Source organism: Pipistrellus hanaki (genome assembly GCF_964339955.1).
Source record: "Pipistrellus hanaki genome assembly, chromosome: 1".
In the NCBI taxonomy this organism is placed as follows: domain Eukaryota; kingdom Metazoa; phylum Chordata; class Mammalia; order Chiroptera; family Vespertilionidae; genus Pipistrellus; species Pipistrellus hanaki.
Window position 1 is genome coordinate 55,061,835 of NC_140503.1, and position 17,966 is coordinate 55,079,800.

The window sequence follows — 17,966 nt, forward strand, 5'->3', positions numbered from 1 at the left end:
GTGGGGAGAAGATTGCATGATAACGATGGACTGACAATTTACTCTTCTACCAATATTATCAACTCTTTTCATGTCAACAAATGACAAATATCTTATTTATCCTGGTAATACCCATTAACTTATACCCAACCATCAGTGTAATTGAATGCACTGGGCATAGCATAAAGGAAAGACTGGGATGGATTTGGGAAGGATGTTGAAAAAGGGAAGGGCTGGTTGAAGCATTTTATATATTGTGCCATTGATATAATATTTTGAATATTTTAAAAAGGCAAATGCACTAATTCTGATGATTATGATCTATGAAATCAGTTTCATGATACTCCCCTTGTTCATCTGTGCACTTAGGCTAATTGGTTTGAAACAACACCTTATATTGTAGTTTATTACTATCTAATCTTGGCAGTTAACGTAAAAAGAAAGTCTTATCTTAATGGCTGCTAATTTATGAGTTTAGTAGAGGGCTCATAATATATGGATTCTTCAAAGCAACATAAGATATTTACATTACTGGAATACACAATAAGAAATAGGATCACTTGGTCATAAAAACACAAATCCACATCAAATGTGGTTCGGTATTATATTTTGACTTTAAAAGAGTACTCAGTATTTAATAAAAGTTCAGTGTTAACAATTATAATTTCCAGAGAATAAAAGTACATGTTGTTACAAGTAATTTCTTGGCTTCAAAGAAATCCATAAAACAGAATAAATGATGTTCCAATAAAGTATTGAGCACATATGTAAGAGAAATGGAAGTTCTCATTCCTGTTGAAAACATCAAAATTAATGTATGGTTTTCTCTGGAGCTATGTGGCATATTGTCTTCTTAGAAACAACTAAAAATGTGTGGAAATTGGAAGAGCGTGTGGTTAGACTTGTTCCGTTGGTGACACCCAGAATAAGGTTTAGTGAGAGGGGTTTTGATTCAGATTTAGAACACGTGGAGATGGGTCCATAAGCTGTGCTCATTTTGGGCAGATGGTGATAGTGTTCAAATGAACTGAGAGTACTTTCAGTGTCCTTATTTGTGCTGACAAAGTATGATTTAATGCGTTTTTTCACAAATACTTTGATTTTTAGTTTCGCTACAAGAGTGATAAACAAGTGAATAATCGGCAATCTGAAGTGCTCATCGACAGCAAGTAAGAAATACATTCTTTGCTTTATCTTTAAGATTTCTGGGACCACAAGATGGGGTCTTGACAATGTGTGGCTTTCTCTTTTAATTAAATATATATGTCTTTCCCCCTTTATTGAAAATTGCAATGTCAGTCCATTTTGTGTTCATGGTTCTTTTTCATGCTGATCAAATGCTTGTGCTGGACACTCAGCTTCTACTTCAGACCCCTTTGGAGTTCCCTTTATGGACACAGACATATCATTGCCACTCTCCATTCCTAGGTCCAGCACTGTTTAGAACTGGCACACATGTGATGTCTTGTATGTAGAGGATGTCTCATAAGTACGTGCACATTTAATTTGGTACGTAATTTCTGAGGAGTATTGCTAGAGAGACTTTGACACATTACTGTATCAAATGACAGTGATAAGAATTTTGTATTCACTCGTTAACTGATTTTAGAATGAATTATTCACCATAACAGGTTTTTCATTGCTTTTAAATTCCTCTGTCAATAAAGACATGTTTATGGGAATGGTTCTTGAATTGGAAATGCTTTAAAACATGTATTTGCAAACAGCAGAAAAAAACTGCTCCAGAAAATTTAGCAAAAAGTAAATCTTCATTCCACTGTTTCTTACTCTTTATCTCTTTGTCTTGTTTTGGCTAATAATAACAGATGGAAAAGTAAATTTATGGCAAGTACTTCAACGTCATCAACATCATCTTTCCATGATTTTTAAAAAAATATATTTTTAAAACTGATTTCAGAGAGGAAGGGAGAGGGAGAGAAAGTTAGGAACATCAATGATGAGAGAGAATCATTGATTGACTGCCTCCTGCACGCCACATGGGAGACTGAGCCAGCAACTCGGGTATGTGCCCTGACCGGGAATCGAACCAAGACCTTCTAGTCATAGGTTGACACTCAACCAATGGGCAACACTGGCTGGGCATCTTCCCATGATTTTGAATCATTTGGATGCTCTGAAGAATTTAAATTTTAAAGTAAATATTATAAACAAATTAATCATATGAAATGAAAAATTTCAAGAAATTAAAGCTATTGAGAGGGACTAAGCAGGCTAAACAATAACTGATAGAATTGAACTAATTAATCTCTTTTCATTACTAAATTTTGACCCATCATTAATTATGTAATGAATACATATAGTTTTTCTGTGTTGAATTATTTTAGAAAAATAATTTATTTAAACGTCATCAACATCATTTAAATTTTAAAAATTATTTAAACACATGGTAAAGAAATATGATCTTGCCAAAACCGGTTTGGCTCAGTGGATAGAGTGTTGGCCTACAGACTGAAAGGTCTCAGGTTCGATTCCAGTCAAGGGCATGTACCTTGGTTATGGGCACATCCCCAGTTGGAGGTGTGCAAGAGGTAGCTGATCGATGATTCCCTCTCATTGATGCTTCTAACTCTCTATCCCTCTCTCTTCCTCTCTATAAAAAATCAATAAAATATATTAAAAAAAGAAATATGATCTTAATCTAAACCCCTACTTATAGAGATAGAGACTCGCAAAGTGTGATTCTGGTGTGATATTGATAAGCCATAAAGATACCTGGAACCTTGTGGTTCATTTCCAAGTTAGCAGGTTTTGAATTATTGCCACTGAAGTTTGGATTTTATACTCAGACTTTAGATATGAGTTTAGTCCTGACCCTAAATAATATTGTGGTCTTAAGCAAGTTCTGAAGAAGTAGTGACTTTTGTAAGCTAATGTGGTATGTGGCTTTGAGCTGTACTCTTTCAGATCTTGACTTTCTCAAGTCATGCAGTTCTGACTTGCTATTACACTGACATTAATATGATTTGGCTAATTTCCTAGGAACATCTGATGATCAGTCTTATTACCTTGACGTATCATATCTTATAAAGTATGTTAAAATATGTACAGTTGCATAATGAATTTGAACTAATGGCCTGAATATATCTTTTAATGTCTCTCAAATTACCAGTTAAAATTTGTGCCATTATATGGACAGTGGCAGATATTGAAGACCCTACATAGAGGCCATAGGTTAATCCAGTAACTTAGATATTCAGGAACTTGATGACCAAATGTCTCTCACACATGCTAGCTAACATTGTCATTACTATTGGAAGTAGCATTAGTGTCACTTTCTTGTGGTTTCATTTAGCTTTATGTTGAGTCCTTATGAGGTAGCATCTCTTTGTAATTCAATACAGTGTGACATTTTAAAAAAGTACTGTTGCCGATGTTGTAAAGTTGAAGGGAGAAGCACATATCATTGAGAATGGAGTATTCTTTAGGATTCAATTAAAATCAGGCAAGATTTTCTCTGTGTAAGATTACCTACCACTGTGAGCTCCTTGAGGGCATCTTTCTTGATCAGGTCTGTGTCCCTTGAGCCTAACACAGTGTCCATTAAATTTTCAAACTGAGCAGTAACAAGTGTCCTTGCTGAGAGTGAATTTACCAGAAGAGTTTGATCTGTCAAATTTTGCTGAGTCCCATCACTAGCCAACTCCTGTGGCTGGGATGGTGGTCTTTGTAGAAGGTACTCAGGCTCTGGAGATTGGCTTTTCACGTTTTGGTTTTGAGAAGTTGGAGACATTAAATGGCTTAGGTCTGAGATAGACCAGGGTGGTTTGAGTCCTCCTTGGAGCTGGTTGTAGTTGAGGATGCAGTTGGTCTCTGATCAGATCATCACTACCTTCTTGTGCTCGCTCCTTGTATGCATTGCTTCTAAGGCCTTGCACCTGCCACTTTTTTCAAAGCACTACCCTTAAGCTGCTGGAGCCAACCATTGATTGGTGTGGGAGTAAGAAAGAGCAGCACCCCTGCCTCAAATTGAACAAACTGTGAGGTATAATTTGCACCCACGAGCTCCTGTGGAGACCAGACTGAGGATGAGACTTTGCCTGCAATCACACCCTTGTGTGGCTTCTTCCCTTCCTTGTGTTGCTTCTCATTTCTCTTACCGGTTTATCCCAGAAGTACTTTCCTATGAGCCAATTGCATGTGAGTCTGCATCTCAGGTTCTGCTTCTTCTGAACTTGATCTAAGATAGTCGTTAATGCATACTTAACCCCATGACAACACTAGTGGAAAATATCAGGAAAGTGCTTTTGGGTCTACCCTTGACACCTGTGGGTCATAATCCAGGGATAAAATAAAAAGCCTGGAGAGAATCAGGAAGTCCAGGTATTTCTGGAGGTGAGTGTCATCCTGGGGTGGGCACCAGCATGTACTTGTGGCTTCCCTGTGTGCTCCTGTTGGAAGGTCTTGGACTTGGGGTTCATCAGGGCAGCAGCCATCATCAGCTTCTCCTGGAGGGAGAAGAAGCATGGGGGAAGATGCCTGAGGGGAAGGGGTACAATGAAAGCACGTTGCAGGGAACCTGGGTCTGTGTAAGTGATCACCATGTGACTTTGGCAATTAATTTTCCTTCTGGGCATCAGATCTCTCTCTTTCTGTGCTCAGAAGTGAGGAAAGTAGGCAGCTATGTTCAGATTCAATACATATTTATTGAGCAACTACCATGAGTGGGCTACAGTACTTCCACATATAACTCTTACAAATCCCAAGGTGTGAGTATAATAGTACCTCATTTTAGAAATAAAGTGATTAAGACCTAGAAAGGGAGTGGCTTGTTCAGGCAAGTAAGAATCCAAATTAGGCTTCTACCCATTCACAAAGCAACATGTAAGTATGAACTTTGTGGCCTGATCATATCTATTTATTTCATATTTGAAGGGCTTTGTTTACTCATTTTTTTTAGCACTGTGCAAACTTTGATGTTGGACATTGTAAACCTAAGCCACAAAATAACTAGAGAAATAAAACCCTTCCTTAATAAGCTTCTTTTTCAATTCTAGTTTTTTGGTTTTGTTACTCATATTCCTTTAAAATCAAGACCAATCATCGGCATCTGCAATCTGCTATAATATGTGAAAGTGCATAAAAATAGGTGTATTTGACTTGAATAAAATCTTTTGGTGACTTTAGTTTTAAAACTAAGTAGGAGTGCCCTGGCCAGGTGGCAGAATTGGTTGGAGCATTGTCCCATACACCAAAAGATTGCAGGTACAATTCCAGGTTGGGGCACCTATGGGAGGCAACATCTTATATTTCTCTCCTCTCTCTCTCTCTCTCTCTCTCTCTCTCTCTCTCTCTCTCTCTCTCTCTCTCTCATCAATAAAAACATATCTTTGGGTGAAGGTTAAAAAGCAAACAAACACTAAGTAGGAGTGCCATGATTCCATACAGTAAAAATTAATATGACTGCCAAATAGAAGGTGCACATTCTTGCCTCAGCCAAGAGGACATATATCTGCTGACTGAATCTGTGAATATCAATAGACTAGAGGCCTGGTGCACCAAATTCATGCATGGGGGGTGTCCCTCAGCCCAGCCTGTACTCTCTTGCAATCAGGACTTCTGGCTCCTAATTGCTTGCATGCCTGCCTGCCTGCCTGATCACCCTAACCCCTCTATGTGCCTGCCTGATCTCCCCTAACTGCCTCTGCCTCGGCCTCCACACCTGGGACCTAAGCTTTCCTCTTCCAACCAGCTTCAGGCAACTAACTGAGACCCAGGCTTCCCTCCCTTTGGCCAACCGCAGGCACTCGGGACACCGGCGGCATCACCCGGGCCTTGGCTTTGTCAGGAAGGATGTCTTCCGATCTATCCAGTCTAATTAGCATATTACCCTTTTATTAGTACATATACCCAATGTTTTATAAGAGGAGGTTTCCTCAAGTCATGCTAGCATTTTTTTTTAAACAATATATTTTATTGATTTTTTACAGAGAGGAAGGGAGAGGGAAAGAGAGTTAGAAATGAGAGAGAAGCATTGATCAGCTGCCTTCTGTACATTCCTTACTGGGGATGTGCCTGCAACCAAGATACATGATCTTGACCAGAATCAAACTGCAACCCTTCAGCCCCCAGGCTGACACTCTATCCACTGAGCCAAAGCAGCTAGGGCTCTTGCTAGCATTCTTGGCCACCATGAGAGCAGGTGAGAAGCTATGAGAGGGCACCTGGAAGTTGCTGCAGAGATAATTTAACCTGATCTCCTCAACCTGGGATGCATATTATATCCATGTCCCAAGCCCCAGCCCAGCTCACAGCAATTAAATGAGGGTCTTAGAGGTGAGACTCTGGTATTTTTATAAAAGTTTCCAAGATGATTCTAACATGCAGAATTAACAGTCTCTAATGGCAGCCATCTCTTTACCCATATCTATATCTCTATGCTTATATCTCTCTAATATTAAAAGCATCTAAGAAAATAAATTTCATTAATTCTTTAAATGGTAAACATAGTTTTCCATACTATAATTCTCCTTACAAAAGAATGATTCTATAATGCTTAAAGGCTACATAACATTCCATTAAATACATGTCTTACCATTCAAATGAGTACTTCCTCATTGTTTGATATTTAATCTGTTTTTAATTTAAAATATTGTGTTTTGATTTTCCTGAATTATAGATCAAATCTGGGTTTTTGGGACATATTTATAAACTCACCTAGGAAGATTACATTGTACCCATTATTTCCTATATGAAGTAATTACAATAGAACTTGGAGCATTATTTCTCAGTCCACTGAATATCAGAGAATCTAGGGTTTAAGTGTGAGCAGGAACAGGTTGGGCATATTGACTAAATCCTGGGAGGGTTCAGTTTCATCAAATATGGGGGTTCCTGGATGGATGGCTCTCAGAATTCCAAGTTTATATTTTCTTTTTAAAAAAAATATTTTTTATTGATTTCAGAGAGGGAGAGGGAGAGATAAAAGCATCAATGATGAAAGAGAATCATTGATTGACTCCCTTCTCTATGCCCCACACTGAGGATCGAGCCAGCAATCCAGGCATATGTTCGGGCAGGGAATTGAACCATGACCTCCTGGTTCATAGGTCATGGCTCAACCACTGAGCTATGCCAGCCAGGCCAAAGTTAGTTTTTCTTAATCATGGAAGAAACCCCCAAAAAGTTCTGTTTTAAAAAATGTATTAGTGACATATGCAAACCCTCAAACATCAATAATTTGAGACAGTTGAATATAAGTTTTATATTATAATTACTAGCTACATAGCACTCATATGTAAAGTATATACATCAGTTGTGGTCTGCAGAGTTCCTGAATACAATTGGGCAGTGACTGGGCAGCATGACCAGCAGATCCTTCAGGAGACTGTGATGGGACTCTTTCCATCTTCTTTGTCCTGCCAGATTATGGGCATGTAGACTGACGGTCAAAAGATCTATCATTTGCTGCTGAATTCTTGGAAATAACGTACCCAAGAGAAGGAGAAATTCATGTATGACATTGCCCTCTGTTGGATTTGATCCAAAATGTCAGTCTTGGGTAAGAGTAGCTTATTATTATTAAACTAGAGACCCGGTGCATGAAATTCATGCACTGGATGGGGGGAATCCATCAGCCCAGCCTGTGCCCTCTCATAGTCTGGGATCCCTTAGGGCAGGGGTCCTCAAACTTTTTAAAGTGGGGGCCAGATCACGGTCCCTCAGAGAGCTGGAGGGCCGGACTATATGAACTACTAATTCCTACTGTAACACCTCGGTTGCGCTCACTGCCCAAAAAACCTGGTGGGCCGGATCAGACTCCTCTGCGGGCCGCATGTGGCCCGCGGGCCGTAGTTTGAAGACCCCTGCCTTAGGGGATGTCCATATACCAGCTTTGGCCTGATCCCTCCAGAGATTGTGCCTAAACCAGCAGTCGGACATCCCTCTCACAGTCCGGGGTTCTTGCAGTCTGGGACCACTCACTCCTTACCTCCTGCCACTGCCACTGAGCTCACCAGCCATGAGCCTGGCTTCTGGCTGAGCAGTGCTCCCTCAGTGGGAGTGCACTGACCACCAGGGAGCAGGGCCTGCATTGAGCGTCTGCCCCCTAGTGGTCAGTGCGCATCATGGCAATGGGTTGTTCCACCAGCTGTTCCGCCTTTCAGTTGATTTGCATATTTGGGTTTTATTATATAGGATATGCTCTTCCTTTTCCTCTTTGGGCACCTGCAACAAAAAATACCAAAGATCATTGAACTTCATGCATCTGAAGCTGACACATAGCTGGTTAGTCTGTGCACTTCTTGTAACTGAGGGAGTGGGAATGCATGAGGCTTTGGGATTCTGTTGGAAAACTGATGAAACCTGCATTGAGTTACCTTGTCTTCATCAAGGCTTTATTGGCTTGCAATTAGAGTGGAGGCTTCTGTGGCAGAATCCCAACTTTCTGAGATTTAATTTTGTTTTGTCTCCAGCCCACCTAGATCATTTATATGTTATTAGAGGCCTGTTTCATGAATTCGTGCACCAATAGGGTCCCTTGGCCTGGCCTGCGGGATTGGACTGAAATCGGCTCTCTGACATCCCCTGAGGAGCCCCAGTTTGTGAGAGGGTGCAGGCCAGGCCAAGAGACCCCGCCAGTGCATGATTGGGGCCAGGGAGGGATGCAGGGGGTTGGCCAGCCAGGGAGGAACTGCGGGAGGGCTCTAGGGCATGTCCAGCTCATCTCACTCAGTCCCAACCAGCTGGACGCCAGCAGCAAGCTAACCTACCAGTCTGAGAATCTGCCCTCTGGTTGTCAGTGCACATTATAGCCAGCAGTTGAGCAGCCTTAGCATATTACACTTTGATTGGTTGAACGGCCAACGGGACACTTAGCACATTAGGCTTTTATTATATATATAGGATAATGGTACCACTGGGACTAGGGGACAGCTATTTAGGGACTATATGAAGGGACTACCTATTTGAAAGGAATATTGAAGCAAAAAACTTGGTTGTTCTTTCAAACAATGTTAATAAAACATACTATTATGGGCTTAAATGACAGTGAGTTCAAAAGCAAGCTAATGAGAATACTCTCAATGCTTTTTTCCCAGAGGAAGTTATTTAAAAATTAATTTAATTTTTAGCTCATGGTGCTCACTCACAGAAAACATGTTTCAAAAATAGTTTCACCCTCAATAAATCAATTTCAGTTTCTTCAGTATTGGATTGATCATTTTTTGTGCAGTTTTTGCGTGTCAGTTTTGCAGATGGAACTGTCCATTTGCCAATGTGCGGGTTTCTGTATGTGAGCCATGACACCGTTAAGGTTCCTATAAATGATTTTCTATTGTAATCAATTATGATAGTGCATAGATACAATTTTTTGCTGTTAAATTTGTAAATGGTGACTATTTCCCCAAATGAAGTACATCTTGAAATAACAGAAAATTATAACACTTTCAAAACTCTGTACATGGGCTTTTCAGTGGCATCTCCTGATTTCTTTTTAAAATTTATATAATCCAGATGTTAGCTGTTCCCTTTTTCTCCTCTTAAAGCTCCATCAGGTATCTCTCCCCCCCCCCCCCCAAAAAAAAAGCATTAGAGAGCAAGGTAGAGTTGAATGAAGATTTTGTGGGGGTCATAAATGAGGGGTTTTATATCATATACTTCATAGCAAACAATGTGAAATCCCATTTTAACATTTTTCTTCCTCAAAGTTCTCTTTCTGCTGCTGGCCTTGTGTAATCTCTTCCCCATTCAGTGCTCAGTGTAATTGGCTGCAATCTCATTCTCTCAGTATTTGGGGCCCCTCATATTTATCTCCCTTTTATTACTCAGAGTACTTTGGTTCATCCTTGGCTCTGAACTCAAACCCATCACAGCTGCTCACTAAAATAGCAGATTCTTCTGTAATGAGGACCCACTTATTTTGCACGACAATGAAAACTTAAGATATACCATGTTCTAGGTAATATTTAAAACTTGTGCTGCTATGAACATAGGGGTGCAAATATCCTTTCTGATTGGTGTTTCTAGTTTCTTGGGATATATTCCTAGAAGTGGGATTACTGGGTCAAATGGGAGTTCCATTTTCAGTTTTTTGAGGAAACTCCACACTGTTCTCCACAGTGGTTGCACCAGTCTGCATTCCCACCAGTAGTGCACGTGATTCTCTCTACTTAAAAAAAAAAATAGATTTATGTATCTTTTCTCTGTTGTCTTAGGGAGGAGATCTACAATTTCTTTTGAAAAAACAAACCCAAACCTAAATCACAAAGGCCTTAGGGAGTTAATAATGTAAAGCCCTCTTAAGATCTTAAAATCTGAAAGCTAAAGGAGATTATAATATTACAGTGAGTAAATTTGGTTTTAATCAGAGCCCACATGTTGTTAATACCAAACCAAACAAATGTTTTAACAGCATTTGTTGATTAACTACTTACTGTCAATTAACTACTTACACATTTCTGCTACAGGAACATTTTGCTTCAAGTATCCTGAGATAGTATCAATGAGTTAATTTCTTCCATGCATTTAGATCTACTTGCTGTAACAGGAAATTAAGAAAACTTAAAAGAGTATAAAGAAAATATATAAGTTACTGTTGGTTCCAGTACCCAGCTTAGAGTATAAACTAAAATGAACTTGTGAAGTCATTTTATTGATCCTGTTCCTCCCCGATCTTTACTTTCCTTTCTCCTCTTTTTTTTTAATCTTTTCAACTCTTCCACACAATATTCATTTAAAAAATAATTATCTTACTATACATTATTGTCATGGTTTGAATGATGGTCCCCCAAAAGATATGTCCACTGGGGCCTTGAATGTAATCTTCTTCGAAAAAAGGGTCTTGGCATATATAATTAAGTTAAGGATCTTGAGATGAGGTCATTCTAGTAATCTATCATGTGTCATTAAAAGAGAAGAGAAGGAAAGAAGACACACAGCAAAGCAGATAATGTGAAGATGGAGGCAAGGATTGGAATAAAATAGTCCAAATCATGGAATGCCTGAGGCTACCAGAGTTGGGGAGTGAGGCATGGATCAGATCTTCCCCTGAAACCTCCAAAATGAGTGTCACCTGATGATGCCTGGATTTTGGACTTTAAGCCTTTAGACAGGAGATAGAATAAGCTTTTGCTGTTTTAAACTATCTAATTTGTGGTAATCTGTTATAGAAGACCTTGGAAATGAATTCTCTCTTGTTTTTAGCTTTTAGTTGAGAGGTTCTGTTTGTTCATTCATTCATTTTTTAACTCAATAGACATTTATGAAATGCCTACTGTGTGTCAGGCAGGATACTATATGCTGGGGATGCAAAATTAAATTAGACACAATTTCTGACTCAAATATAATGCAGTCATACATATGTAGTATTCAATAAGTTTATCTTTGGAATTGTCACAATACTCCCAGCATTTTATTGTTTTTACAAACAAGTAAGGCGAGTGAGCAAAATGGCTAATCTCATTAGGAATGTGCAGCTTTTGAAAATTCTTATCAATATACAGGCTCTGTAGACAAACCAGTGTCAGGTGGCAGAAAAAAGTTCAGTAGGATTTGGGAACCTGGTTAGAAATGGTGCCTTGAAGCTGTAACTCAGGCAAACACTAAACCACCTTTCATTCTCAAAAACTTATTTCATGCCAAGGTTTAAAAAAAAATTCTTTCTGCTTGTTGACTTTTGGTAAGAATTAGATGTGCAGAAAAAAGAAGAAAAACAAAGAGGAGCAGAGAGCATAGAAAGTAAGAGTAATTATCTCTAAATTATATCCAAAGACTCAAAGTACCTGGGAAATCTGGGGGCTATAAGAGTGATAGTGTCAGCAACACCTGGAAAGAAAACTTTGACAGTGACATTGTGGACCAGTTACCAGAGATAAGGAAGGAAGGAAGGGAAATTGTAACTTGGATTGTGATGCTAAACATTGCCGAAGGAAACAAATGATCCACAATGATTGAGAAAGAATAGATTTTGAAGATGGTGGGGTGAGTGGGTGGGAAGAGATCAACCAAAGAACTTGTATGGATATATGCATAACCCGTGGACACAGACAATAGGATGGTGAAGGCCTGTGTTGGGAGTGGGGGTGGGCTAGGGGAATAAAGGGAACATATGTAATACTTTCAACAATAAAGATTAAAAAAAAATAAAAGTTGATAGCATTTTTAAAAGGAGAATATAGGTGCAATAAAGTTTGCTTTCTGTAAGTTTTAGAAAAGAAGTGAGCAGTCATTCAAAATAAGTAATTATTGGAATTTAAATTGGATTAATGTCCTATGTTAAGGCCAGTATGAGAGTCTGAAGGGGAAAGAAGAAAAGCAAAGTATTGAGAAATGGAATTAAGATTAGAGAGAGCTTCATGGAGGAGAACACAGGAACATCAGTAAGACAGAAGGGGCTAGGCTGGCAACAAGGGATGAATTTTATTTGGATCATTCAATTTGCTCTGTGTGTCAGCCACACCTGGTAAGATCTCATCAGGGACATGAAGTAGAATTGTACCGGGGCATTCCGAGTAGTGGCAGGAATTCATGTTAACCACCCATCCACCTATCATTCAAGTCACACTTAGGGGACTCTCCCATATACTGGCCACTATGCTAGATCCTGGGGATATAGGAATTACTAAGACCTATGTTCCTTCCCTCGAGGAGCCTGGAGTTTAGGGGCAGAGATGGACAAATAAACAGACTATTTTATGGGAATAAGTGCCATGATAAAGGGAAACCTGAGATGCTGTGGGAGCGCACATACTCATGTAAGAGGATCCTAACACAAGTTGGAAGGTCAGTAGCAGGGCTGTTATTATCTTAGAATAACTCATGGAAGAATTGGCCCCCAGCAAAGACCAGCCATTGAAGAGTGAATTGAATGATGGGGTGAGAGAGAGGAGGGGAGATCACAGGAGTATAAGGGAAGGATCCAGGTTATAAAGGATGGCTAGCTCTTCATAATATAAGTAGAAAGAAGCTAAAAACATGCTAGATGAAAGATACAGAGAGATGATCTGGCACACATCCATTCTCTCCCTGTCTCTTTCCCATCTACCCAGCCATGTGCTCTGGTAAAGTGTGGTCCATGACTGCCATCCTCATATATAGACTGGCCATATAGGACTGTTGGAACCTGCATTGTTTTTTCCACCCAATGAGGCAGGAAGGTGTTGGGAAAAGCCCACTGGCCTGGTGTCAGGAGGCTGAGGTCTGGTCCCCGCTCTCTCATTAATTGGCTGTATGACTAAGAGCCATGGACTTCAGTTTTCTCAGCTTAACACGAGAGGGTAGGATATCAGTCATTTCCAAACTCTTTCCACTCAGTAGAGCCCTTTCAAATGAAATCTTATATGGAAGCTCAACATACAGAACAGATATAAGTGTTGCTGCCCAGGATGAAACTTGGTGGGGGTCCAGATGTGTTCTTGGCTGCTCTCTCATCCTCTGTGTGGCCCTGGAGGGGCCTCAACGGACATCACTGGGTTGTATGGTGCTTGTCCAAATGAGGTCTGAGAACTGCCTGGGTCCAGATAAACGGGGCACAAATTCTTGAGCCTTTCCCCAGACTTCCAGAATCAAAACCTCTAGGTTTGAGACCCATGACTCTATTTTAATCAGCCCTTAATGGAATTTTTATGCATATTGAAATTTGAGAACCATTGGGCTAGCTACTTCAAGGTTCCCCCCCGCCCCCCAGTCTTTAAATACTGAAACTCTGTGACCCCCTTTAGCTTTGTTGTGATGGTGAAGAACCTAAGAAGGGAAGTCAAAGACTCTACAGATTAAAAAGACTTAACTGAAAATGGGGAGTCAGAAGTGTAAGGGTGGATATTATGGTAATAACAATAATAGTAATAATAGATGCAGTAATAGTAATAATAATAATAATAGATGGCAGTGGAAGAGAATTGGATGTAAGTGAATAGGTTACAGAATGGATTAGGGAAAGTAGAGAGCAACTTTAACCACAGGATCTTCTAAAACTGAAGATAGTGTATTCCAGATGGATGAAATTGTTGCAAAAAGTGTCAGAAGATGATTCAGGGCATGAGGCTGCCAGAGGTAACACCCTGATGAGATCTTTCCACAAATCCTGTACTCACCTCTATCATAGCACATAGCATTTTCATGGTCTCCTTACCATTCATGTATTTGTCTGTGTATACTGAGGCTGTTAGGTGCTTGGAATACAGTGAACCCAAACAGACAAATAGTCATGCTGAATGGCATTTAATTAAAAGCTGAGGCAAGCACATATACTAAAATTGGAACGATACAGAGAAGATTAGCATGGCCCCTGGGCAAGGATGATACGCAAATTTGCGAAGCGTTCCATATTAAAAATAAATAAAAAAATAAAAGTTGAGGCAAGAGTGCTCCTAAGGAAATGATTATAGCTCTAAAGAAAGAGGTGTGTGTGTGTGTGTGTGTGTGTGTGTGTGTGTGTGTGTGAGAGAGAGAGAGAGAGAGAGAGAGAGAGAGAGAGAGAGAGAGAAAGAGGAATTACACAAGGGGGGTAATGGACCGAAAAGGAGAATTGCAGATAGAGCTCTATGGACAGAGGGAGGGTGGGGATTATGAGGGACTGAGTGCCAGAAGCACTGAGAGAAGAACAGTGTGAGATGAGGCCGGACCCTGCAGGGCCTTGAAGACCATGTTAAGAGTTTGGAAGGTGGGGGAGGGTGGGTGGGTGGGAAGAGATCAACCAAAGAACTTGCATGCATATATGCATAACCCATGGACACAGACAGAAGGGTGTTGAGGCCTGGGGAGGGGGCGGGAGTGGGCTAGAAGAAGTCAATGGGGGAAAAAAGGAACATATGTAATATTTTCAACAATAAAGATGAAAAAAAAAGAGTTTAGGTCTTTTTCTTAAGAATGGAGAAAATACATGGAAAGGATTTACCTTTTTAAAAGCTCATGCCTGCTGCATGGGTGAGAAAATCAGTGGAGGGGGCCAGGTAGATGTAGGTAGGGGGTGGCTTTCTATTGCTGTACTTGTCTGTTCTTATACTCCTGTGAATTACGGGAGGCTGAAACAATCTCTATATTCCCATCACATCCCTGAACAGTGTCCTCTATCCAGATGATGCTCAATAATTATCATGGATGAGCCGCATGCATTTAAATGAATTAAATGAATTATTTGGAGTCAAGGTCAGAATACCTTTTATGTACTTTACTTTCCCATTTTTCTTCCCTCCAGCTAATAAGGGGCAAGGGGAGGTGTTCACATAGTGCACGTTTTTTGAACATCATGGTCTGCTGTCATTGCCACTTGAGACTGGTATTTGCTATGGGCTATTTAGATAACAGCCCCATCTTTAATCCATGCACTCTGGGTTACTGGGGGTCTCCCTGACATCGCAACACCTTAATGTGCCTGGGGCCATGTCTGACATTTAAAGAAAGGGACAGGATTAAGTCCATCTGGGCTTCACTTCTAAATGAGCAGAACTCAAGGTAGAGTTTGAAACCATGCTTACTATTTCTTTTTGCAGCTACTCCCTCCCCCAGCCCCCCGTCACAGCATGTTGGAAAACAAGCATGTAGGAACCTGGGACAGAGGTGCAGAGATAGGCTTCCTCATGTTCACATCAGATGTTGGCCTCCAATGGGACTTTCTGAACTGCCCCACTAACAAATCCTGTTAACCCGGATTGCCTCATCTGGTTACCTTGCCCCTCACCAGGCATTTCTGTTTAGACATATTTTCCCCCTTCACACAGCTAAATTTAAGGCTAAATTTTCAAATCAAATGCTCGTGTGGCTGGTTGCCTGAGAAATCACATGTGGGAGCTGAGAGACCCACACAGGGAACTTGCCCTCGCTTCTGGAGAGCGGGTCTGGAAGCCATATGAATTGTAAATAGCTTTAAAATGTAAAAAAGTAAAGCTTTCTGCCAAAAGGCGAGAGCGGAGTTTCTTTCCCCCCACTTTCTAGACTCAGTTATTAGGTGTCTGTTGAAAATTACTGACCTCTATCATACAATCTGTTTACTGTCCCTATCAGCTGTGGCCGGACCAGCCAGATTTACACCCCTCTTTCCCCCTGAGGACTCAGCTCTGCCAACACTTGCTTTATTAGAAATAGGGTTGGGGGTCACAGCTATGAACCATGAGTGCAGTTGTTAGATACATGATTTCCATGGAAATTTGCCTTTGTTCATGGAATACTCCCTTCTGAAACTTGGGTGATAGAAATAGGTTAATATTTTTTAAAACAACAGAGCCTAGTCCAGCTGGTGTGTCTCAGTGGTTGAGTGTTGACCTATGAACCAGGAGGTCAAGGTTCAATTCCTGGTTAGGGCACATGCCCAGGTTGCAGCTCCATCCTCAGGGTGGGGCATGCAGGGGGTCAATGATTTTTCCCTCATCATTGGCATTTCTATCTCTCCATCTCCCTTCTTCCCTGAAATAAATAAGAATATATTTAAAAATATAAAATAACAGAGACTAATTTTCCAATAAGAGCAAGAAAGAAAATGAATAGGAAAAGGTACATGGCTTCCTTTACTTGCTCTTCACCAAGTACCTAACATACTACGACATCACTGCCCATGTTGAGAAACAGTGCTCAGCATATGTCCTGTGTCTTTGTGCTTCCTTCTCTTACCTGATCTTTCGTTATAGAAAGTCATTCCATAGTCCTTTGTTGCTGTTGTTGCTTTTGGATTTCATTCTTGTGGGCACCAAGGCACAGAGACAGTCACTATTTCTTACATATAGACTACCAGAGACACCCTTCCATTCTGTATTGGCAAATATCTTCAGATTCCTCTCATTTTCCTCTTGTGTTCCAAACTTTTGTCCTTTTCTTCTGAATTGTATTTCTCACTCCTCTTCTAAGGTAAAGAAAAAGAAAACTAGAGTTGAGATACAAAGAATGACAGGAAAACAATATTCAATATAGGCCCTTTTTATCAAATATTTTAATTGATTTGTAGGGAGAAAGGGAGGGGGAGAAAGAGATAGAAACATCAATGTGAGGGCAGAACATCCATCAGCTGTCTCCTGCACACCCCCAACACCCAATAGAGATGGAGCCTGAAACCCAGTTTTTTTTTTTGTAATCTTCAAAAATATATGTGCCCTGATTGGGAATCAAAACAGCAACCTTTTGGTGCGTGAGATGATGCCTAATCAACTGGCCAACACAATATAGGCCCTTTTAATTAGAGAACATCTTAGGATATTAGATGTTTAAAATGTAGAGATTATAGCAGAGTTTATGCAAATAAATATGCAAAGGATCACAGCATAAATGCTGACAATTGGCGTGCAGATTTGTTCATGTTCAGTTTCAAATCTGGTACTGATAATGTCAAACTGCTCAAATGGTACCTAATTGTTGGCCACCATCTCTGGCATGAAATCTCCCAATTAACCAAGTCAAAAATACAATTCCCAGCAGTGGGTCTTGTGATTAGGAAAGACATTCAAAAGAGAGCAGATTGCTTGTACACAGATTTAGATATAATTTTGGAGATTACAAATGAAACCATCAGGCCTGAAACACGCCCCCCCCCCCCTGCCCCCCACACACACAATAGCCAGATAACAAAGGGCTTAGGGGAGTGTGAGGCCAGCCTGTCATTGTTCTGAAGCAAAAAGCTTCATCCTGGAGCTGGGTGGAGCACACATATAGAGTGTTTCCCAGAAAGCAATTGAAAGGGCAAGATTTTGGCAGAAAAGTTTCATTTTCCTAACAGAGAAAACCAGTCTATTCCACACAAAAGGCTTCCTCTAGATATGTCCAGGGAACAGAAAATTCTACAGTTGTTGGGATTTGAGTAATGCCAGAGAGCAATAAAGGGGTTGCACTAGAAGGCCTTTATTATCATTCTGGCCTCCAAAACGTAAGAAATGGAACCGCCATTTGACATATCTGTCCTCAACCCAAAGCTTTCAGCTGTTCTGAGCACTTACAGAGTTGAGGTCTAGGAGGCATGGGCCAGCAGGTGTGTAAGGACCTCACAAGAAGCCAAGGTTAGCTAGGCCTGCAGGGCCCAGGCAGGGTGGGTTAGTTTGGGGAGCTCTAGT

At 40.4% G+C, this 17,966-nt stretch overlaps 1 protein-coding gene across 7 annotated transcripts in view; it reads left to right on the top strand.

Moving 5' to 3' along the window:
- ATP8B4 (ATPase phospholipid transporting 8B4 (putative)) overlaps window positions 1–17,966 on the top strand; it is a 246,461-nt gene that overhangs the window by 89,857 nt on the left and 138,638 nt on the right. For all 7 annotated transcript variants that reach the window (XM_084898218.1, XM_084898216.1, XM_084898217.1 and 4 more), the window contains one exon: window positions 1,087–1,148. In XM_084898218.1, the coding sequence (XP_084754344.1) occupies window positions 1,087–1,148 (62 nt within the window). The remainder of the gene's footprint in view (window positions 1–1,086; window positions 1,149–17,966) is intronic.